Source organism: Pipistrellus kuhlii, unplaced genomic scaffold, assembly GCF_014108245.1.
Source record: "Pipistrellus kuhlii isolate mPipKuh1 unplaced genomic scaffold, mPipKuh1.p scaffold_m20_p_7, whole genome shotgun sequence".
NCBI classification, from domain to species: Eukaryota; Metazoa; Chordata; class Mammalia; order Chiroptera; family Vespertilionidae; genus Pipistrellus; species Pipistrellus kuhlii.
In genome coordinates this window covers 43065529-43090656 of record NW_023425573.1, presented here as the reverse complement: position 1 = coordinate 43090656, position 25128 = coordinate 43065529, and the positions used below count along the sequence as shown (strand labels likewise).

The window sequence follows — 25128 nt, the reverse complement described above, 5'->3', positions numbered from 1 at the left end:
GTTATAGCCTTTGGAAAAGGTAGGATCTGGAGCATATTTTTTGAGGGGGAAATGGGAGCCCAGCACATTATAAAAATTGTCATCCTCTGACTTCCTTCTAATGCTTATGAGGGTTTAACCACTATTGTTGACATTATATTCTCTAACCTGCTTTTTCTAGAGCCTTTTCACCATAATTTTAAGAGATATCATGGCACATGTTAACATTTTACCATTTTATAGAATGTGCTCAGAGGAAGAATTTATCTATATCTGGAAGTATGTATCATTTTTTTTTTTTTTTTTACATATTAGAGAGATGATAAATTCAGAGAGAGTAGGTCAAGTTTCTAAATTACATAATGGGAGAACCACACAGCTCTGGGTTAACTAGGTTCTTTATTAATTACCATCAAGCTATTTATCTTTGAAAGGTTGTATTATCCAATACCTGTCCTTAATCACAAATAACTTTGCCCATTTTAAGCACACAAAAATGCTCCCATTAGTGACCATTGCTTATTTTTCCATTGCTTATGACCATTTTTAAAATTCTTTGAATTCTTCCTAAGAACTTCATGTACTGACCAGGATGTATTTGAATTTCATTTGAAAAGCTGTATACCGAAGAGAATACTATTACCTACCTTCCACAGTGTTTGTCAGTATGCTTGCTCTACTCATCGCTCTTTCTCGGAGACGGGGATCATTCATCATCTCTTCGGAAAGGAGATAAGAACTGGAACGTCGTTTTTTATGTATTTGGTTGGTTGCACCCTAAAATTATGATGAATTAAAGTTTAAAATACAGAATTATAATAAATTATAATAAAATCTTGCTTACGTAGCTGAAATGAGTGATTTAAAGTAGAGACAAGATTGCTCTGCTAAATCCTGGCTCTGCTACTTACTGGCTGCATCACGGGAGAGTTATGTGACCTCTCTCTGTCTCAGTTTCATCCTTAGTAAAATGAGGAGAATCATAGTACTTATATTCTTGCTATGAGGAACAAAGGAATTAATTCAGAAAATAAAAAAATTAAATAAGCTGCTTTTATTATTAGACTAGAGGCCCAATGCATAAAATTTGTGCAAGAGTAGGCCTTTGCAGTGGTGGCTGCCTGGATCCCTCCCTCGCAGCTGCAGCTGCAGCCAGGGCTTCATCCTGGAAGGACATCTGGAAGGACATCCAGTCTAATTAGCATATGATGCTTTTATTATTATAGATTACTATTACCACCTCTATCTTTCTGCTCTCCAATGAATTCAGGTTGTTTTACCATGTAAGAGTCTTATATGAAAACAGCCCAAAACAAGTGTTCTTGGGGTGTGTGTGTAAAGGGAGAGATTCTCAGTATTCTCTGATAAATCTCTTTAATTATTCTTTGTGGAGGTAACAGCATTAATGGAGGTGATTATAAGGATTGTTTCTTATTGACAAGGAAGAGCTTATCTGAGCATCTGATGATAAATTCCTTAGTGTGAAGAGGACAATTAAGACTGATGGGAACTGTAGCAAAATAGAGAATTTAAGCTCCATCTAAAAGTGGTGACCACTGTTTAGTTCAAAAGATTGCTGCCATGCAGGAATATGAGCTCCGTATTACCAGGTATACTCATTTTTTAATGTGAAATACCTTATTTCTCAATCTTGGCAACTAGTTCAAAGTTAAAACACTATGCCAGTTCAGAGCAGGGCAACAATACAAACACACATGCTCACACACATACATATATGCAAGCAGTTATACAACTCTCCATTTATCATCACTCAATCCCTCTATCAATCTATCTGCTTGTGTGTTACGTATATATGTGTATATATACATACACACACCATTTACAAACATCTGAGTATAGTTGTAGTATTGTAAATTTGTAGAGTTGTTTTGATACATATATATGTATATCAAAACATAGACACACAGGCATACATATGCCCATGTGTGTATGTATGTATGTATGTATAAGTATATGCATGTTCACAGACATATGCATATCTACAAGTGGCTTTTTATGGAGATCTCTCCATCACCACGTTTTCTCTGATAGTTTCCACCTCCTGACTTTCCAGAAGCAGAGACTTCCTTTTCACCAAGTCAGGACAAGAATTGGTTTCATCAACAATTGGAATGAACAATTTCAATTGTTTAATCACTAATTCAAATGAAATGAAAGCATTTCATTTAAAAACATGTAATGATCTTCAAAACGAATATAAATTTTTTACAGATAATATACATCAAAAAGCAAAACTCAACAAGGACCTGCTTCCACAGAAACTGAACATGCTTGTGTGATAAGGAACACTGCCCTGACAGAGGGCCTCAAGCTATGTCATGCAGCACAGAGGTCACAGGTGACCTAAAAGCACATGCATTCATTCAACCTGAAATATGTGTGGCCATAGCTTTGATGGAACTTGATTCTCACTTGAAATGCTACATTGTCTGCAAATAGTAATACATGAATAAGTAGCATGAGTTCAAAGCTTGTTAGGTTAGTCAGAGACCTTGCTGGTATTAGTGAGGCTATGAGTGGCGTAAAGAGGTAAGCTGGAAACTCCAGAAACTAGACAGAACTCACTCTCAAACCTAATCAGACCCTTTAACCACTTAGTGATCCATAAACTCCAGAAATGGTTGTTTTGGTTTTCTTTTTAATGTGTGTGTTTGTATTAATGTGTGTTCTGATGTTATATTTTTATTCATGGACTCCTGATCAAGGAGTTTTTTTGTTTTGTTTTTTGTGTTTTTTTGTGGGTTTTTTTTTCCCATTGAAAACAGTAAATTTCATTTATGTATGGGGGGGGGGGCAGAGCTGTTTTATTTCTATGTTACCACTAAGGTGGTTTAGAACACAAGCGCTGAAACAGAGGGCCTCTGTTTGAACTTTTCCACTACCATTTATTAGCTTCATTTCTCTGTGCCTCGGTTCCCCTTTGTCAAGCAGGGACAATACCATCACCTCCTAGGGCTGTTGTGAATACTAAGCACATGTTTCTATTCTTATTACTATTATTAACAACTCAAATAAGATCCCTTGCATTAAAGTATAATACATATTAAGTATTAACTTGAGAAAGATAGAAGGTTCCAAATACTCCAAATTTCCTTACAAAAATGAGACTTGTTATCACTAATATGATCAGCATTATCATTGCATTTTCTATGCTGACACATATAATTTATAAATTATTTTATAAAGGGACTAGAGGCCTGATGCATGAAACTCGTGCGTGGAAGTGTATGTCCCTCAGGCCAGCCTGCACCCTCTCCAATCTGGGACCCCTGCAGGTATGTCAGACTGCCCATTTAGGCCTGGTCCCTCCAACTTCCCTCCTCTGCTGAACATCTTGTGCTCACATGGGGGCAGCCATTTTTGACCACATGGGGGCAGCCATCTTGTGTGTTAGAGTGACAGTCAATTTGCATATTATTCTTTTATTAGATAGGATGATTTATAATCTTCAAGTATAATAATAATAAAGTACCTTTTTCAAAACTGGGGTTTTATAGTCAATCATTATGTTGTGCACCTGAAACTAATGTTAATATATATCAATTTTACCTCAACTTTTAAAAATGGGGTTTTGAATATCTTTGATTTATATGCCCATAGCACACAGTAAATGGATTATGTTAGTGAGTGAAAGGTGTGTTTCTACCGAGTATTGCAAAATGCAGAGCCATTCGCAGGGCAGAGAAGACTGACTGATGCAAGACTAGGGCCGAGCCATGCCTGAGCTATTGAAAATGTCCTTACACTGTCATCAGAAGTTGCCTTATCTATTATCACCTCTGGCAGGAGCTGTCCATTGGGGAGCATGAGGGCTGAGGGTCCATCAACCAGGGAGACCACACCGTTGCAGTCCACTGCACTGTTCATCTTCCCGTTCACCGGCAGCATTGGGGGGGACCTACTGGCTTGGCTGATGTTGCTGCTGCGCCGCTCCCGAGGCCGGTGGGGCACGAACAAGGAGCCCCTCCTGCTCTCGTTGTCTTCAAAAATGCTGTGCTCGTCGTCGGCAAATTCAGTCTCGGACCCAATATCCTTTCCTCGGACCATGAAACTAAAAAGACTTGCTCTGCTGCTGCGCCTTTGAGGAAACAAGGACTCACGGACGCTCAGCGGTGACTGCAGAAAAAAGAAAAGATGACACGTATCTGCTGAAGCACCTGAAACAGAAGTGCATGTCGCGTCATTACCATCGAGGCCATTGACCTGAGGGCCAGCAGCTCGACATTGGTTGGAAAGAGACATATTTCAAAACAAAGCGATTAAGCAAGGAGACAACTTCTTCCAACCAAGGGACAGAAAGGCTGGGAGAATCCACCCTTTCAGAACCAGGAAAATCACTTGTTGCAGCCCAGCTCCTCTCCCTCCTATTCTGGCCTGGAGTGACCTGGAGTGACTTGGGGTAGACAATCTCTTAAGCCATTCATTTTGCTCTAAAGGACATATTACTTCAAAAAATAATTTGACATTGATATCTGTTATGCAGATTTTAATCTATCACTTCTAAAGCTCTAGAAGTATTAAACTCTCCTGATTTATTTATAAACAGTATGCTTCTTTGCATTCCATTGCTTGGAACTCTACCTTATATATTGACAGCTCAGTTAAGGCATTTTAAGAAAGACCTTTTAATACTAGTAAGCTTACAAAAATCAAAAAATATTAGATCTTGGATAAGAAGTTGCCCAATACCAAAGAGGGGAAAAGTCACATTTATATGACTCATGTCCAGGATAAACATTCAGTTTGATGTGTTTGTAAACCAAACTGAATGCATTTTCTTTGGAAGAATCTAATTCAATAAATGTCAGTTTTTACTATGTAAAGGACAAAGTGGCAGGCATAGGGAGTAACAAGGTCTGAAGGCAGGGACTATTTGTTTTGTTCCTATGCATATCTGACAGGGTCTTGCAGGCTTAACACTTAGAAGCTGGGAAATTGAAATGAAGACATAGAAGAGAAAAATAGTCTGAAAAAAACTGATTGAGGGCAGTGGTGAGGACAAAGGAAAACTTGGGGGATGGGTGGCACCTAACTAATGGGTGGAGAATAGGTAGCACTATGCCAGAAGGAAAAAAAAACATGGAAGCAAAGTATCCCACTTAGAGAAAACTACATGTGTTAACTTACAAAGGCATGGAAGTACAGGGCATGTAGTGAGAGTGGAAAATCATGGTGGACTCCATGTACCTGAGGGTACAGTACGGAGAGCTAGGAGATGAGGCTGAATATCATGTGGGTGTTGTTCTCTTGGCAGTAGTTATTCAACAGAGTTTTTTTTTTCTTTTTCTTTTTTTTCCTTTTTCTTTATTTGATTTCAGCAGAGGGACAGCTATGATTTAGAACAATTATTTGGAGATATTGTACAATGGAAAATAAAAATGTCAAAGAGAATTGAACCTATGGTTTATCTTGGAGATTTGCAGGCAGAGAGACCTGAAATATGGAGGTTTCAGTGGAAAAAGGAAAAAAGGAAAGATAAATTCCACAGGAACAGAAATAACAGCCTATGGGACTAGGTGTTAGTGTCTTTCCGCTTAGGTAATTGATATTTGGGTGATATATTACCTACAGTAAGGAAGAAAAGAGAAAATACTAGTCTGAGGTTAGCTTATAAGCACTATAGGCATTACAGACTGAATAAAAATGAAATTATTTCATTTCTACAATGGTTCTCACTAGTATATTGTGTTGAACATGTATTTATTGGAGAAGATATGACAATTCCAAAACTATAATTCCTTACAAACTAAATGGAAAACTATGTACATCCATATTCTTCCCATAAATACCCAGCAATCACTGAAAAACATACCAATGAGGTCACTCACTCTCCTCTCCGGAGGCCCCTTCCCTCAGAACAGAGCATTCTGCTCAATGATCCTAACTGGTGACATGCATTTGATAACGTCAGCGGTACCTGATTAGGGGTAGACAATCTCTTTTCTCGGGCTCGCCTGTGGCCTTCAACACCAAGGTGGGAACTTCTTCTCCTGATACTCTCTTCTGATTCCGAGTTGGACAATTTCTCATCATCTCCCTTTTCTCCCCCACTGGAGAGCTTTTGATTTTTTTTCTTTCTTCTGTTTCTTCTTTCTTTTGCGCTTTTAGAACTCAGTTTAGATGTTTCAGAAGAACTCTCAGAGAGGCCCATGATCCGGCTTCTCCTCCTACTTGTATATTCGGCTGCTGCCTCCAATAATGCCTGTTGGATCCAGATATCACACATACAGTGAGTCATTTCCAAAGTTGGGGAAATGTGACGATGGGAAACCTCTCTACCATGAATTTAATTATATTGTGCATATAATCATGTGCCATGTATGAGAAGAAATGTCATTTTCTTAACACTATGATCAGAGATCTTACTAGTACAAAGTATGTATTCATTGCTTCTCCTGAACTATAACAATGTGCAGTTCTGTTCTGGAATTAAACTATTACATATTATTACTATATTTATAGTAAAGCAACTTTACATAATACATACGAAAGTTTTACTCAGTAATTCTGGAACATAAAGCATAAACCATGTGATAAGGTAATTTGCATATTTTGTTCAGATAATTAACGCAATAGTATCAAAAGAATCAGGCCCTTTATAGCTTAGTGAAGAATAAGTTATCTGAAAATTAAAATTATCACAAAATAATATCCCAAGGAAATGAAAGAGACTTCTAGGAGTGCCCTAGGAAATTCCTGAGATAATCTTTATAGAATAAAAATCCTTGTAAAATTTTGGAAGATATATTGTGAATAAAAAATAAAAAAACACTAATAATCCTACACCCCCCAAAATAACTGGTATTACTATTTCTTCCAGTCTTTATATACATAATTTTTAAAATTTGTCTTATATTCAATTTTATATTCTACTACTTAATACATTGTTATAACAATATGTTTTCCTGTCTTAATATTCTTAAAACTCATAATTCTATGGTTCAAAAATATTCTAAGGTACAAAAGTATCATAACCCTCTTAACCATTTTCTAATTTTTGAAAATGTAAATGCTTTATAATAGTTACTATTATTAAAATACTGCATGAACATTTTTTCTGAATCAAGTTTCTCTGCATTATAGGTTACTAATCTCTCTTCAATAGGTTTGATTCCTTGAAGAGATTTAACTACGTAAACCATCAAATGAGTGTTAAGATTTGCAGAATACTTGAAATTTTAGTTCTTAGTACAAACTTTCCCAAACTTTTCCACTAAATTACCCCTTTAGAGAGAGGATTAAGGAGAAATCCTTAAAAATTTGTGACTTAGCCCAAAGTGGTCACAACCATAAGTATATATTTTTTTAATAGTGCACATTTTTATTTTAAAAATATTTAAATTAAAAAAAAATTGGTACCCATTTTTCTTTCTACCCATAGAGTATCTGTTAACATTAACATTAAAATAATTTCTTCTAAAACTTTCTGAACAAATTTTCTGGAGAAATACATCATGTTTTAGGACTTTGCATAATGCCCAGACACTGAGAAATCACAGGTAACAGGTTTAGGAGAAACGGAACATTCTCTGTGCTGATTATGGGAGAAAGTGGACTGGGTCAGATGTCAATTGTAACTCAATCCAGAATTGGTTCCTTCGACCGCAACAGAATGAAGACTCAGTTTATATAAAGGAATCCATTAGGGAAGATTGCCCTGGGGAAGGTGGAGGATAGACCACAGGGCCTCTGCGTTCCCTCTGCACTTCTACTTCTAGGAAGAATGTTAAGCCAAGTAACAATACCTCAGCTTCTTCTTGCTCTTTTCTAAGTCGATCTAACATCTGTTGAAATTCTAATTCTTTCTGCCTGGCTTCTTCGATATTTGCCTGGTTCTGTTCTTCGTAGGCCATGGCAACCACAGCCAGGATCAAGTTTATCAGATAAAAGGAGCCCAGGAAAATCACCACAACAAAGAAGATCATGTATGTTTTCCCAGCAGCACGCAGTGTCTAGGGGAAAATGGAAACCATTATTTTAGTAACAAAAAAGGTATTTTTGGTAAGTGGATTCAACTTGAATGACATATTAAGCATGAGCAAATTGGGAAGTTCTGCATAATCTCATGTTACCAAACAATAAAGGGATAAAATTATATCTTCATGGAAAACAATCAGTATTAAAATATATACTTTTTAGTATAAAGTATATAACAATTAAACTTGTACTGAAATTAGATATAATTCTTGGTTATTATTAAGTAGAATAATCCTGAAAAAATTTTCTCTAGTCTAAAAATTACTCAAAAATTAACTGCTTTGTTCATTTTTAAATTATAGGACTAGATAAATAGTTCCTTTTAATTTTAAAATTTGTTCTTTAACAAGAAATATTACCGATGATGCATTTTGATCATAAAAGATAGATACCATCATATGAACTTATTTACCCATATTATTCTTATTTTAATTAACATTTACTAAAAATTTAACAATGAAAATGGTAAAAATAATTCAAATGGTACAGATATTAAATGAAAAATAAGTCCTATCTCTGATGCCTAGTTACTCAAATCCTTTTTCTATCAGTTAATGTTGTCTTGTCTCGGATAAATTCTAAGTATGTAGAGTAATTGTTAGCTCAACAGGTATATTCACTTGAATTTTCATAGTAATTCCCATGCTACTCTCTCCAGTGGTTCCCAGGAATGTCTTCCTCTACATATCTTAGACAGTATTTCTCTCTTGATTTATATTTTGATCTCTATCATTCTAACAGGTAAGAAAACCTATGCCACTTTTAATTTGCTGAAAAGGTGAATATCTTTTTGCATACTTAAAAGTCATTTATATTTATTTTTTCCTTTATATTTGTATTTCCTTTCTATATTCATTTATAATATTCTCAGAAATTAAATAAATATAAAACAGGCCAAAAGAAGAATCTGTGGAAAAGTGAGAAAAGTTTTGGTTATCCTGTGCAAACTGACCAACCAGAGGAATGACTGGATTGGGGGGGATGGGGGAGGCGGGGCCGGCGGGCAGGTGATGCCAGGCCAGCCAAGGTGGATGCCAGTGGGCAGAGGAAGAAGAGGGCGATCAGGGGGCAGTGACTGGCAGAGGTGGAGGGGCGATCAAGGGATGGGGCTGGCCTCTTGATAGCCACTCACTGGCCAGTGCCATCCCCCAGTCGCCCAGCCCATCACCTCCTGCAGAGAGAGGCCAGATTGTGGCTTGGGGGTGTGGGCCTAAGCCATCAGCCAAACATCCCCCAAGGGCTCCTGGTCTGTGAGAGTGTGCAGGCTGGGCCGAGGGACCCCCCCAAGAGCATGCATTTTCATGCATTGGGTCTCTAAGTATTTATAAATCAGAATAGTCATTTTTGGTCTCCTTCCTCTTGGGGAAAAGATAGAGCCCAAAGGCCCAAGAGGATCACATTGAAGTCAGGGGAGATGACCATGTGAATTAACAATTGCAGTACAAGAGATAGATGCTTTAGACTGAAGAATGTGCAAAGGGCATGCAGGTCTAGAGCAAGGAGCCATTGACTTAGAAGAGAATGTAGAGAAGTGAACTGAGTCTTTAACTCTTATGTTAATTTTCTATGGCTGCCATAGCAAAATGCTCAGACAACAGAAATGTACTTCTCACAGTCTGAAGGCTGGAAGTTCAATGTGAAAGTGCTGGCATGTATGTATCTCCCGAGGCCTCTTTCCTTGGCTTGCAGATAGCCACCTCCTCACTGAATCCTCTCATGGCCTTTTCTCTCCACGTGTGTGTATTTCTGGTGTCTCTCTTGCTCATGTCTGAATCTTCTTTTCTCAGGAGACCACAGTCAGATTGGATCATGATGCACCCTAATAGACTAATTTTAACTCAATTGCCTCTTTATAGGCTCTAGCTCCAAGTATAGTCATTCTAAGGTACTGGGAGTTAGGATTTCAACACATGAATTTGGAGGCATCCAATTAAGTCTATAACAATTGTATATGGGAGTTCAAAAAATAAAGCATGGTGAGCATAGGACAGCCTGGCTGTTGGGCATTCTAAGCAGAAAGGTACATTAGGAAAGCATAGTTTGTTCAAGAAAGATAGGAGAGAATATTACAATATATTTCTTGCTATTTACTTAGGATATTATGGGATACTACATTTACAAAGGGGGGCATGAGAGATTTAGAGATCAAATAAGTCCAGGAAAGATAGTAAAGTAATTTATCATTCAAGAACTATCCATTTAATAGTGCTAGAAGCAGAAAATGTTTAATTTTAGTAATAAGACAATAGAGTTTTCTCCACTCTAAACTGAATAAGACATCACATATTTAAAGCAGGCAAGAGCCACACATCAGATTATGCAAAGGATGTTTCTCTTGGCACTCACTCACCTGTTGGTAAAGGTTTTCCCAGTAATCCTGAGTCATTAGCCTAAACAAGGCTAAGAAGGCCCAACCGAAAGTGTCAAAGCTCGTGTAGCCATAGTCTGGGTTTCTGCCCCCTTTCACACACACGTACCCCTCTGGACACTGACTACATGAGAAAAGGAATAACAAGTCAGAGTGGCTTCAGAATACAAGCTAAATAGTCCTACAGAAATGTGGGAAACTTAACCAAAAACATATTTTTTTTGGAGTTAGGAGGAACTGGGTTTGAATCCTACCCCTACTATTTGCTGTTGGTAAATTTGTCAAATTACTTAAAATTTTCCAAGGCCAGTGCCTTCTTTTTGTGTAAACAAGATAATAACACCTATCTCAAATGGTTTAGGTTGTTATTAAGTTTAAAGAAGATAATGTACGCAAATTACCTAGCCTAGTTCCTGCACATAAATAGTAGCTGCTATTACATCATCATCATCATCATCATCATCATCATCATCACTATTAAAACTTGGAAACATACAACAGATGTTAAATAATAATTATTGTATCTTTAATGACCTCTAACAAAAGTATCTCTCCTCCCACCCACACACCTTTATTATTCATGGAGTGAATCACAATAAAGAATAGGCAAAGCAGCTTGGCTGGTGTAGCTGGGTGGTTGAGCATCGACCCATGAAACAGGAAGTCACTGTTCGATTCCAGGTCAGGGCACATGCTCAGGGGACAGGCTCGATCCCCAACAGGGGGCATGCAGGAGGCAGCCAATCAATTATCCTCTCTCAACATTAATGTTTCTATCTTTTCTCCATCTCCCTTCCTCTCTCTACAAACAATAATGTGTGTGTGTGTGTGTGTGTGTGTGTGTGTGTGTGTGTACTGAGTGGCCAGATTATTATGACTTCTGAATGCATAATAATATGGCCACTCAGTGTATATTCTATATAATAAAAGGCTAATATGCAAATTGTCCCCTAGACCAAGAGTTTGACCAGCAGGCAGGCCGGCCAACTGCCCATGTCCCCTCCCCTTGGCCAAGCTGGCTCCACCACACCCATGCATGAATTCATGCACCGGGTCTCTAATATATATATATATATATATATATATATATATATATATATATATATATATATAGAGAGAGAGAGAGAGAGAGAGAGAGAGAGAGAGAGAGAGAGAGAGAGAGGGAGGGGGGCAGGTTATTATGCATTCAAAGATCATAATAATCTGGCAACTCAGTGTATTATATATATTATTGTAAAGAATATACATATATATGTAAAGAATAGTCAAAACATAGCAATTGTGTAAGATTTGTAGCCTTAAGACTCTTTTCCTTTCTCAAACTGGTGGGTTGGTATGTATTGTATGATGCCAAATAAACAGTGTTCTGAGGTATCTTTGGGAGCAGCCATCTCATCATCTCTATTTTTATGTTTCCAGGGCATGTGAAGAGATCTATCTGGGCAGAAGGAGAATAAATACAAAATGCTGCAGCAGAAACAAAGTTGGTGTGCAGGAGAAATAGCAAGGTGGGTATCTGCATTAATATGAGATTCTTAAAATATCTTTACCCAAGCCCATGGGATGCTTTTATTTTTTAGAGTGCCCCAACTGTCACTGCATTCAGTCACCTATGAGTCACACTTGATTGGAGAATGAGAAGAATTTGAGGATGGAAAGAAAATTGGATTTTCTTCAGAAAGAAGCAAAGCTGGAAAGTAACCCACCAAAGTTTGGGAGGGTTTACTGGAAATCTTCTTTTCTATTGTCTTAAGGCTTATACGATGTATATCTTGTTTTTATTTAAACACTACCTCCAATTTTTACGTTTAAAGGTATGCATAACTAAGAACCAAATAAAGTCTGAACTCACTGTGGGGGCAGAAAGAATTAAATGATGCCATGAAATATGTAAAAACAATATGAATCAAAGGTTCTTATCAGTAACATGAATGAGTATATTTTTTCTTTATTTTTTTTAAGTCTTTACACTAAAAATAAATACTACATACCCTGCGTCTGAGCTGTTACCACAAAGGAGAGCATCTTTAGATCCCTCCAAGAAATAAAAATAGTCTGTGTGGGAAGAAATTGAATAGTAAAAGGTTACGGAAGGTAAGCTGCAGCAAGCAAATTAATTAATATAGACATTCACACACATTTAGGTGTATGCTTATATGTATGTATTTATTTCTCATATAGTCTCCCTCAAATATTTATTGATAAGCTCTTATGGGCCAGGCAATGAATGGTAATAAACATGATAATAAACATCTCCTCTCTAAGCCTATATTTCAGAAGAAAATCAAGAATAATGTATAGGACTGAGACAAATGATTATGGAATAATATTTTACTATTGGTTTAGCTGTCCCTCATGTGTAAAGGCAATATAAAGACACATTACAAAATTCAGGGACTCTTTTTACTGTTTTTGAAAAAAAAAATTGCTTGAGATCATTTCAGAAGGTTTAAAAAGAACTCATTCAAATTCCAAACTCAGTAATGTAACCAAGAATAAAAGGACTAATAAAAAAAAAAAAAAGTGCCAAAACCGGTTTGGCTCAGTGGATAGAGCTTCCGTCTTGAGGACTGAAAGGTCCCAGATTTGATTCCGGTCAAGGGCATGTACATTGGTTGCAGGCACATCCCCAATAGGGGATGTGCAGGAGGCAGTTGGTTGATGTTTCTCTCTCATCGATGTTTCTAGATATCTATCTCTCTCCCTTCATTTCTGTGAAAAATCAATAAAATGTATTTTTAAAAAAAGTTGTTTAAATAAAAGTTGTACATTGATTCACAAAAGAGTATGTAAATGTAAATAATTTACCATAGATGATATATTACTTTTACGGCATATGAACTGAGGAATAAAATTCTTTGGATATTGGAAATAAAATGTAAGATCATATTAACAAAAATTAGAAACTGACAAAATAAAGATAAAAATAAGAAAAATATGCTAAATTCTTCATCAAAAGCCTGCAGTAAAAATAAATAAATAAATAAATAGATAAATAAAATTACATTTTACTTGAAAACCTTCCATTTTCTTGTTTCAGATTATATATTTTTTGGCTTTATTTACAGTTTTTAAATATATTAGCTACATTTTATTTGCTTTCATCTTCTCCATTGAGTGGACAAGTAAAGTAAAAAAAAAATGATGTATAGAATTCTTTATTATCTAAGGAGAATCCTGACCTTACTTCCTGATCTCCTTCCAGCACAGGCACTTACATTTTAAGGTTTCTTGATTTACAGCCCACTCTGGGTCTAATGATCTTTAAGGTTTATTCGTTCATGCAGGCAACATCATACAGACACATTGCAAGTGTGAGAAAGCACAATCTTGCTAGATCACATGCATTCTCACCCAAACTTGAGAAAAACTATATTGGGGATTAATTGTTTAGAAGACATAAAAGTTGTGCTTTCTGTAACATACTCTAAAATATACTTGTGAATTTAGCAGACTTCTGAGACAATGTGTGTAGATCAGCTGATATACCTTTAGAACTAGCTCCGATAATTAAACTTTGGTATGATGCATTAATGAGACTGAAGAAGCCATTAGCAAGAACTGTAAAATCCGTCATTGGTTATAATATAAGGGTAGTGCTGATAAATCTGAGTAAATGGTTTTGCTATATGGGACTCTTTAGAAATACTATTAAGACATTCATTTTAATATGTAGTAATTGATATATCACTATATTATAACTAATGTAAGTATATCATACTATTATAGTTGTTAAGTATAATATACATATACAATATAATTATATTCTCATATAAGTTACACTATAAAATAAACATAGGTGGGGTTATATAATAAAATTAAATACATAAAAATATATCTTATGATGAAATGTAATAATTAATAGTATTAAGACATAGCTAAATTGATTTCTCTAGAGCAAATTTATTCTTTTTTTAAATTTTACAGAAACTAAGAATTATGAAAGTACCTCATGCTTCCAATAAAAGGACTGCTAAAAAGCTTTGAACCAGGGAGAGTGATTAAAAATATAATATGATACAAATTCACACTATAGCAACTTTCGACATATTTGAATAATTTTGAAATAACTAAAATGAAAGCAACAGTTAGCCTTCGAAGAGATCAGTGCTTTTGGCTTTATTTCAATCTCTGAACCACGGCAGGGACAGTCGTACCTCTGTAGAGCTCTTCATCAAGGTCGTCCAGCATGCTTGATGTTACGTTTTCAAGGGAAGCCCGCAGACATTTGTGCTTCAGGCTGCCCATGAAGAGCTGCAGGCCGATCAGCGCAAACACGCTCAGACAGAACACCGTCAGGATCATGACGTCTGAGAGCTTCTTCACAGACTGGATCAGGGCCCCCACGATGGTCTTCAGGCCTGAATGCAGAGGGTGTGTAAAAAGGTATTCATAATGAAATAAAGTTTCTGAATGAGAAACAGACACAAACACAGCTTTCCTGGAAATGCATGCATTATATCAAGTCAGTGACCTTAAATAGTCTAACTCAAAAAAAGCCCATGAGGCCAAAAAAGTGGATTTGCTGGTTTTTATATATTGTTTCTATATATTATTACAAACAATTAGAAATTGTAAAATATTTCCAATGACAAACCAAACTGTCAAAATAAAAAATTTGGTTGCTCAAACCATATCCACATTCACTTGTAAAAAAATAAGTTTTTGAAAGTGTCAATTCAGTAAATTCTTGTCAAACAAACCATTTCTCTATATACTAGTACGAACACAAAGAGGCTGACTTGCAATGTATAGTGACAACTTACTAATTTTCAGTTAAGAAATGGTTTGTTGAGGAAAGATAAAAGAAATATGTCATGCAATACCTTCATGCTGATATTTTCTCTCTCTTTTCTTAACTCTATGAAAAGCAATGTAAACAAATTGAAATTTTCATTCCTGAATCAGTCAAATGGAAAATGAACTGTTAAGACAGGAGAGAAAATTTCAAGTTGAGATGTGAGCCACATGGCCATCTTCATCCTCTAAGACCCATGCAACTAATTAAACTCAAAGGCTGACTTTTAATAAGGATTCTGAAAAACATAAGAAATTCGATTCATTAAATTTGCAAAAGAGAAAGTCTTTCTTGTCTTTTCTCCAAAAGATTAAAGTCAGCCCTCGTGTTTAACTCTCACCTGGAATGACTGAAATTGTTTTCAGTGCTCGGAGAACTCTGAATGTTCTCAACGCTGAGACATTGCCCAGGTCCACAAACTCTGTCACATATCTGCAGTGGGGGAGTTTATACACAAACACAGTGACAACACACACACAGACACAAAGGACAACTCCCAAATAGTTGGAGTTATGAGTGGCCTAATGCTTCACACCAATCACTTCTTACCTGGGATTACAGAAATAGTTTTCAAAGCTCTCAACACTCTGAAAGTTCGAAGAGCTGAAACATTGCCTAGGTTTACAAATTCTGTTAAATACCTGTAGAATTAAATCAGAGTCATTCAGAATTTAGATAGAGTCTATGATACTTACCTGCGCCTTTAGTCAAGGTATTTCCTGCATTTGGAAAGTCTTAAAGATATAGTTCTGCAAACCTTTTCTTTCCTACCATACCTCATCGAATTTAAATAGATCTCATTTGACATATTTGATGTGAGCAAAATGTAAATACATTATTAAAATGGTTTCATACACTTAAATGCCTAAATAAACAACATGCTTTAGGCATTAGATCTCAACATTATGGTTATATAGATATTTAATAATCTTATAAAACATCAGTGGCAAACCTGGGAAACTGTAAGCTAAGTGAAACAAGCCAGACCCAAAAGGCCACATAATATGTGGTTCCATTCATGTGACAAATCCATAGAGATGAAACATAGATGAGTGCCTTCCAGTAGCTGGAAGTGGGGAGGGGAAGGTTTAAATGGAAGTGACTGCTTTTTGGGGGTGATGAAAATATTCTGAAATTAGAAAGTGGTGATGGTTGCACAACTTTGGGAACAGACTAAGAACACTGAATTTTATACTTTAAAGGAGTAAATTTTATGGTATGTAGAGTCTATTACTATAATAAAGGAGACACCCCCTAAGAAGTGGCAGCCTTGACACAATGTTCTCTCGCCAGTTAGTGGTACCTACAACTGCAGTCATGTGTGATCATGAAAGGAGGGAACTTGATGGACAAGGAGGTGGGACAGGGGGTGAGGGAACCGGAGACCAGAAATCTTAAGACCCTTCGTTTTTGTCTAAGTTCTCTTAATGAACATTCACTACTCTTACATCAAAATGATAGAATCAAAAATATTCTATCTAGGTTTGAGATTTAAAATTTAAAAAAAAATGTTTCTGACATATTTTGGAAGAAAGTAACCATGTGAACAGATTACAATTATATGTTAATCTTTTTCTCCTGGAAAATAAACTGTGGATGCATGTGTAATGCATATACAATGCATTAAGGTTAGGTTTAATATGCAGTGACAGCCCTTATAAAATACTAGAGGCCCGGTGCACAAAATTTGTGCACAGGGGGCAGGGTGGGGATTGTCCCTCAGCCCAGCCTGCACCCTCTCCAATCTAGGACCCCTCAAGGGTCCCAGGATCAATCCTAAATGGGCAGTGTGACATCACTCTCACAATCCAGGACTGCTGGCTCCCAACTGCTTGCCTGCCTTCCTGATTGCTCCTAACCACTTCTGCCTGCCAGCCTGATTACGCCCTAACCACTCCCTTGCCAGCCTGATTGATGTCTAATTGCTCCCTGCCAGACTGTTTGCCCCTAACTTCCCTCCTCTGCTGGCCTGGTCACCCCTAACTGCCCTCCCCTGCATGGTTGATTGCCTTTTACTGCCCTCCCTTGCAGGCCTGGTCCCTCTCAACTGCCCTCCCTTGCAGGCCTGGTGCCTTCCAACCGCCCTCCCCTGCTGGCCATCTTGTGGTGGCCATCTTGTGTCCACATGGAGGCAGGATCTTTGACTACATGGGGGCAGCCATATTTTGCATTGGAGTGATGGTCAATCTGTATATAACTCTTTTATTAGATAGGATAGAGGCCTGGTGCAAGGGCGAGGGCCAGCTGGTTTGCCCTGAAGGGTGTCCCGGATCAGGGTGAGGGTTCCCTTGGGGCATAAGGTGGCCTGAGCTAGGGGACTGTGGTGGTTTGCAGGCAAGCCTCGCCCTCTCCCCCAGTGACCCAAGCGGAGGCCCTAGTATCTGGGTTATATTTACTTTCTACAATTGAAACTTTGTAGCCTGGAGCAGAGCCAAGCCTCCTGCTGGCTCTGTGGCAGCAGCTGTTTCTGTTTGGATTTCTTTATCTTCTATAATTGAAACTTTTTAGCCTTGAGTGGAGGCTTAAACTGGCTAGGGCAGGCGGAAAGCTTGGTTTCTTCCATTGCCAGAGAAACTCAAGCCTCCCTCTTGTTCTCTGTGGCCACAGCCATCTTGGTTGGGGTTAATTTGCATGCTTGCTCTAATTGGCTGATGGGTGCGACTTGTGGGTGTAACTTGTGGGTGTAGAGGAGTGATGGTTAATTTTCATATTACTCTTTTATTACATCAGATATTAGTGGCTTGGTGCACAAATTCATGCACATTGAAAAAAATTAATTAGAAAAATATTTTAATATTGAATTCGCCCTTTCTCTATAATAGAAGTGTCAACTAAATTCATGATAGACAATGACATATCAAAACACATGCATGCGATTGGCACCAGTGAGAGCCTTATATGGCTTTATATGTATCATGCACGTGTGATATCCTTTTATAGATATAGAACAAACTTGCTTAGTTAGACCTGCTTTCTGATTTAGCTAAACTTTTTCCAACCCAGTAAAGCACTCTAACTTCTCTTTCAGGTAATTGTTAGCAACACAGCAGTAAATAGCAACACAAAGCACATTATTATTATTATAGATCACACAGGGAGAGAGAACAAAGGGCAAAATATTTAACTGCAGCAGTGTTTGACTATTCTTCACAATGAGAAAACCTGAAGACATTTTCAAGATCCACTATTTCTTACTTCTTTTCAGTTAGGTTATATTTCTAAATTTTCAAAAAATCTCTGTTTTCTGGCTAATGAAAATAGGATTCCATTGAGTGTCATATCTATCTACTCCAGGACTTCTGTGAGGATCAAATGAGATGAGGCACATGGAAATACTTCATAGACATTTGGTTAAAGTGCAAAGTGTTTGCACTGACTATAAAGCAAGTCCTGTTCCTAGGCTGAAGAAACTGCAAGGAGGCTAGTTGTCGCTAGGGAGAGGTAGCTGCACATTGCTATGTGACATCATTACCAGGATGGAGGGAAGGACACTTAGCATATTAGCTATAGATAGATAGATAGATAGATAATTTTATATATTTTTAAAAATATATTTTTTATTGATTTTTTACAGAGAGGCAGGGAGAGGGATAGAACGTTAGAAACATTGATAAGAGAGAAACATTGATCAGCTGCCTCCTGCACATACTGGGGATGTGCCTGCAACCAAGGTACATGCCCCTGACCAGAATTGAATCTGGGACCCTTCAGTTCACAGGCCAATGCTCTATCCACTGAGCCAAACCAGTTAGAGTGATACTTCTATAATTTAATATACATATTAGCATTTTAACAGTATATATTAATAAAAAGAGTACTGTACTTATAATTAAAGACCTATTTTTTCCCTGTGATTCCAACAAGTTTTATTAGTTTTTAAGTAAGAGCTTGAAAAATGTATGAACTTAATTGGCACCACATAGACTGTCCATCCAAGTGCTGGGTGCAGAGGGAGATGATCAATCTTAATGATGTCATACACATTCAAGTGAGAAATGATCTTCCTATAAAAGTTAGTATTTTCCAACAAATGACTAGCTTTTATACAGTTTTATTTAAATATAAGCATTGTTCTTACTAAAATACTATGCTGTCTGTGATTTTCATGAGTTTGCTATTTGCAAAACTGAATGAGGTACTTACGCAAAAACAATGACGATAAAATCAAGCCAGTTCCATGGGTCACGAAGGAAAGTGAATTCTCCTACACAGAAGCCTCTTGCAAGGATTTTGATAAGTGATTCAAAAGTATATATTCCAGTAAAAGTGTACCTAGACACAAGAACCCATTGGGATGTTAAATATGAAAAAAAAATACAGCACTAGGTGAATGTTTATAATTTATTTTTTCCTGATTAATCAAGGGAAGGCATCTACTGCAGTGTGGCTCTTGGATTATGGACCCACTCTAACTATATATTAGAATAAACTAAGAGTCAAGGTCTTTCCCCCCCCCAAAAACAAAACAAAACAAAAAAAACACCTTAGAATGTCCATATCGGAAACTCTCCTAGATAACAGAAGTACTGAAAGTTACTAAGAACATAGGTTTAGGTATGACTGGAAAGTTCCTATGTTGATCCTATCAGGAATATAGCCAAGGATAAAAAAATATATATATATAACATTTCTAACAACAGGCAGAATGTCTCATACATTCATTCTTCTGAAAAAGACTGTATCATCTAATTATTCTTTTCTAAATATTCTATTCTACTGCTGTCAGGTGGAATAACATAAGAGAGAAAATAATAATAGAAAGAAAAGAAACTATATAACATGGGAAGATAAACAACACAATTTTTATAGATGGAACAACTTCCGGTAGGAAAAGGAAAGGATAACAATCATTCTAGTAAGACCATATTAAAATGTACATATACCCACTTACTCTACATTCTTGGCCCAGTCTGGAGGGTTACTCATGGTCATAAATATGCAGTTCGTGAGAATAGTGCACATGATAAGCATGCCGAACAAGGTAGCTTAGAGTCAAGGAATATAATGAACGACCATGGCAGGAATCTATTATCTACTTAATAAGAACACCTGTTGAAATATTTTTCTTAGAAAATAATCTATGCATATAAAAGCCTAAGCAACTGGCCAACAAGCTGACCAGCCAACTGGCTGGCAGCTATGATGTGCACTGACCACTAGGGGGAAGATGTTCAATGCAGGAGCTGCAGAGCAACAGCAACTTTGCAGAGTGCCCTCTTGCATTCTGGGACCTCTCAGGGGATGTTAGACTGCTGGTTTAGGCCCAATGCCTCAGGCCAGGCCAAAGGACCCCACTGGTGCATGAATCCATGCACTGGGTCTCTAGTTATTAATAAGTTTATAGACTTTGTAAAATCTCCTTGAACATGAGAGTAATAGGTCAGAGTAATTTACCCTTAGTTTTAAAAATGGCATTCTTTCAATCTCTCAGAGACCTATACCAAATTATATTAAAATGATAAACTAAAAACAGTCTTTTCAGGTACAAAAGGACTAAAAATCTATATTAAAGAAGAGAACAAAAACTACATTTTAAAGAACCATTGCAAGTAAGCATTTTTAAAAGGATATGAATGTACTAAAATCTTAATAGATATTCTTCTCAGAGGACTGAAAGGAGAGAGGATGTACAAAGCAGGTGTGGCATTGAAGCGGAAGATTGCTTTCCCTCTGTTCAATACTATGAAAGTCTGCAGGATCAAAAAGAAAACAGGATGAAATTGAGAATCCAAAACTTAGTACATTAATCTCAGCAATTTTCCTCTCTATGTGGTAGTGTCATATTAAAGTAACACTGCCATCAGGCTCAAGCAATGCAGTTCCAGTACCACTGAAACATCTACATGTATCATGCTGGCCAATGAACTGCAAGCCCATCACTTCTAAGCAGGTTAGGAAGTGAACTATTTATGAATATATGTTGCTTAGAGCACCCAAAATACAGTACCTTTTCTTTTTTATATCCCTTCAATATCCTCATCAGTAATAACTTGTGGCCATTGGACTTAGTTTAAAATACAACTTCCTTCACTAACTACACTGCATCATAAGCAAATCAATTAAAAACTATCTATTCCTGATTTTTACCATAACACCTTGAGACTTTCATTTTTTACAATATATTTTACTGACTTTTTTTTTTACAGAGAGGAAGGGTAGAGAGTTAGAAACATTGATGAGAGAGAATCATCAATCAGCTGCCTCTTGCACCACCCCCACTGGGGATGTGCCTGCAACCAAGGCACATGCCCTTGACCAGAATCGAACCTGGGACCTTTCAGTTCCCGGACAGACACTCTATCCACTGAGCTAAACCAGTCTCGGCAACACCTTGAGACTTTTAATCCTTGTTGGCTATTGTTATGGTTAGCAGAAAGTGCTCCAAAATACTAATTCCTTCAAAAAATATTTTCACAAATATTAGAGTTGGAATAATCCTACTACCTAGATCAATTTTTCTATTTTAGATGAAATACTAATAATAGCTAAAAATAAAAGGACACAAATTAAAGTGCTTGCTACTACCCATGGTAATTTTTTTTTTAAATGATACAAATAGAACTAAACATTCTTAAAACATTTAAAATCCAAATAAGTAACTAGCAGCAATAACAAAACTACTGTTTTTGGATTGAGAATCAGAAAGTCCAAGTTCAAATCCTTGTCTTACATTTCTGCACTGGCAGGCAAATTACTAGTGTTCACTAGAACACGTTGACTTGGTCTTTTTATTGTTGATACTTAATCTTCATTTTTTACAAGTTAATGAGTGGGCTTCTGGTAGTCAATATTTTTCTAAATTGGGGACATAAGTTTGAATATCTTGATGTTTAATTGCAAGTGACACTCTTCTCAAGAAAATGAATCTGAATCTATTATTTTTGGATGCCCTTTTAATATTCCTGGTTTCTTTCACTGTACGTTTTATGTCTAAACATAATTTAACATAAAGTTCACTTTTACATTGAAAATTAGTTTTAAAATTAATACCTAGTGTTTGAGTATGAGTACTGTTTTCTTAAATTTCAATATACCATGCTTAAAATTCATTCATCCATTATTTTCTACAATTGTGTAGTGAGCAACTATAGTGTAAGAGGCAATGAAAGGAGTTTGAACTTAAATGAGGCATAAGTTTTGCATTCAAGGAACTTTCTAGAAAGGCAATAGGAACATGATAACTCTAATATTTTAACGACAAGATGTGTTCCTGAATCATATAGAGAAATACAAATGGAGGTATATAAGAGCATAGAGGGAATAGGGTTATATGTCTGTCAGAATTATCCGAGAGATTTCTTGTCCTTATTCATTGCAATAGCCTTTCTCTCCTCAACTTTCTGGGTAATTTTATAAGATACTCTTTTCCCTTCTTCTTGAAACAATGGAAAGTTTTCTGATTTATGCCCTACCTCCTTGACCATCCCAGACTCCTCCTTCTCTCCAATACTGGAAATGAAGCAGCTCTCCAAACTTCATTATTAATTGAGCAATCTTCTATATCCCCAGGGAGTCAGCGGTCACCTCCACAAAATGCACTCTGGATACATCCCCATGACTTGTCAATTGACAGTTGTTTTGTTCCTACTGGTATGCATTTAAGGCATGTCCAAGAAGGAAGAACATTATACTGAACACTTTTAAAAGATGAAGGAAATCGCTGAAACCGGTTTGGCTCAGTGGTAGAGCGTCAGTCTGCGGACTGAGGGGTCCCGGGTTCGATTCCGGTCAGGGGCATGTACGTTGGTTGCGAGCACATCCCCGGTGGGGGGGGGAGGGTGTGTGTGCAAGAGGCAGCTGGTCGATGGTTCTCTCTTATCAACGTTTCTAGCTCTCTATCTCTCTCCCTTCCTCTCTGTAAAAAAAAATCAATAAAATATATTTTAAATAAAAGATTAAGGAAATCAAAATGGTAAGAGAGAACCAGTTTCAACAAAAAATTAGAAAAAGTAGATACAGTAGATATTCTGAATATCCTACATATGTATTTACTTGAATATTTTAGTCATGATGTGGATTTTCCCTCGATTCCACTCCAATTTTAACTCACTTTCCACACAGAAAGAGGCTGAGATTGCACCACTGCAGTCCCAGTGAACTCACTTTTTTGTCTGCATAGTAGGGGTCCAGGTCCTCCAGGGGCACCGACACCATGCCCGGAGGGATGTCCCCATAGATGAAGGGCAGCTGTTTGCCAGCTTCCAAGTCAGTGCTTGGCTTTGGGCCTTCTTCATGATCGTCTTTCTTTTCTTCCTTGGGTTCCTTTGCTTTACTTTCAGCAATGCGTTGTTCAATGAGGGCAAGAGACTGTTTTGTGAAGTAGACAAAGCTCTGAGGTCCTGGGGGAGGCAGCATTGCCATCTTTTCATCCTGTATATTTTATTTCCCCTTCAGCTCCTTCATAAGAGGCCTAAGTGGGAATTGAAAAATAAAGCCTTAAGTGTTTGCCAACCAATGATGGGACATCAAAATAATAGTAAGAACAGCAATCATTATTATTATTATTAATAAACCACCTTTTGGTTTCAACTTTAAAACATGATGTTCACATGTTAAATTATCAGCATGTTAAATCAGCATTTATTAAGTGACTATTATGTGCAACACATTTTCCATGCTTTCTAGCCACCTTTGTTTTAAAATTTGAACTTAACAATTCACTGCTTTTAAAGTAAAAAAGTGACAACTTGATGAAAAACAATGAATTTCCTTCATTTTTCATATGTATTCACTTTTAGGTGTTTCAACTCAACTCTCCTCACTTAAAAGACTCCATGAGAATGCTCTGAGAGCTCCACTCCCCAGCTTCTCCTCTTACCTCTCTGATCTTCTCATAACATGCTCACAAACCCTGTTTCTCTCTTGGGGAAACTCATTTCTATGAATGAGGTGGTGAAGACTGTTCTATTCTATTTTACACAATCTATTTATTTTATAATACATACATATCCCTTCACAAATCAGAAAAAATAAATTTCTGTTTTGAATTAAAAACAATTTGGGAAAATACTTTGCAAAGCACAAAGAAATTTGGGAAATGTTTGTGATTCAATAAAAAAAGTAAAAATAGCCCTAGAATATGCATTCAAACCATGACTTCCTTAATTAACCTATATATGAATACAAAACATTTAAAAAAAAAAACCTACAGAAAAAAATAGAATATTCACTTTTCTATATATTATTATTTTGGAATTTTCCAAATAAATAGCATAAAAATAGGTTATTTAAAAAAATAACAGATATTATTTCAATGCGTCAAGATACCTTCATAACGCCTGCATTAGAAAGTGAAAACTCTTTCTTTTTGGCATTAGGGTTGTCTGAGAATTGGGACACACTAACTTCCACCATGCCAACCCTCTGTGAACAGCTTGAAAGGCTGTATATTAAGTAACATCATCACATACAGAGGGAGGGTAAATGAAGAGGAGTCATAGTCTGCTTTTTTATTTTCCAATTATAATAACAAAAGGCTAATATGCAAATGGTCATCACACCATGACATGTGACCACTGATCAGCAGGGACCTGTGGCTTTGTGGTGCCTGGCTGGAGCAGGGACCTCCGGGTGCCTGACCACATCCGGGGAATCTCCAGCCATTCCCCCTACCCCAGTGCCGGGCAATGGGACCTCAGGATGCATCCCTTCACCTTAGCGCCGGGCCTAGGGACCTGAGGCTGTGCCCCTCACCCAGTGGGGCTTGATGGGATTGGGGCTAGCTGAGTCTGGGTCTTGCTCAATGGGGATGGGGTCAACCAGGTCTGAGTCTCAAGCGATTTCAAAATGCAAGTGTGGGTGGGCGAGGACTTGACTCTGGGTCCTGTGGCACAACCCAGACTCTGACAGGAGGGAGATTTTCATATACATTTCTCTAATTTCCTTTCATCTCTTACACTTCTATTATAGAGAAAGGGCAAATAAAAATATTAAAATATTTCCTCTAATTAATTCCCTTTTATTTTTATTTTTTTATTTTAATATT

General features: G+C 37.0%; 1 protein-coding gene and 1 long non-coding RNA gene across 7 annotated transcripts in view; one reads left to right on the top strand and one right to left on the bottom strand.

The window, feature by feature from the left end:
* The window catches only part of SCN9A (sodium voltage-gated channel alpha subunit 9), a 72073-nt gene extending 48520 nt beyond the window's left edge, over nucleotides 1-23553 (bottom strand). Inside the window, exons 1-13 of one of the 6 annotated variants that reach the window (XM_036421869.2) lie at nucleotides 23247-23553; nucleotides 20715-20833; nucleotides 20035-20124; nucleotides 19287-19415; nucleotides 15693-15784; nucleotides 14495-14706; nucleotides 12879-12886; nucleotides 12337-12444; nucleotides 10328-10469; nucleotides 7746-7952; nucleotides 5918-6202; nucleotides 3778-4116; nucleotides 627-756 (exon numbers count right to left, since the gene is read on the bottom strand). In XM_036421869.2, coding sequence (XP_036277762.1) covers nucleotides 627-756; nucleotides 3778-4116; nucleotides 5918-6202; nucleotides 7746-7952; nucleotides 10328-10469; nucleotides 12337-12444; nucleotides 12879-12886; nucleotides 14495-14706; nucleotides 15693-15784; nucleotides 19287-19415; nucleotides 20035-20124; nucleotides 20715-20833; nucleotides 23247-23504 — 2119 coding nt within the window. In that variant the 5' untranslated portion in view covers nucleotides 23505-23553. Of the gene's footprint in view, nucleotides 1-626; nucleotides 757-3744; nucleotides 4117-5917; nucleotides 6203-7745; nucleotides 7953-10327; nucleotides 10470-12336; nucleotides 12445-12878; nucleotides 12887-14494; nucleotides 14707-15483; nucleotides 15576-15692; nucleotides 15785-19286; nucleotides 19416-20034; nucleotides 20163-20714; nucleotides 20834-23246 lie in introns of those variants that run through there. The other 5 variants (XM_036421867.2, XM_036421864.2, XM_036421866.2 and 2 more) reach the window with 5 other exon arrangements.
* LOC123651630 lies at nucleotides 6100-14689 on the top strand. Its single transcript, XR_006740474.1, has 3 exons — nucleotides 6100-6229; nucleotides 11765-11853; nucleotides 14558-14689. It is a non-coding gene; the product is annotated as an uncharacterized LOC123651630 (long non-coding RNA).
* Nucleotides 23554-25128: the final 1575 nt, after the last annotated feature.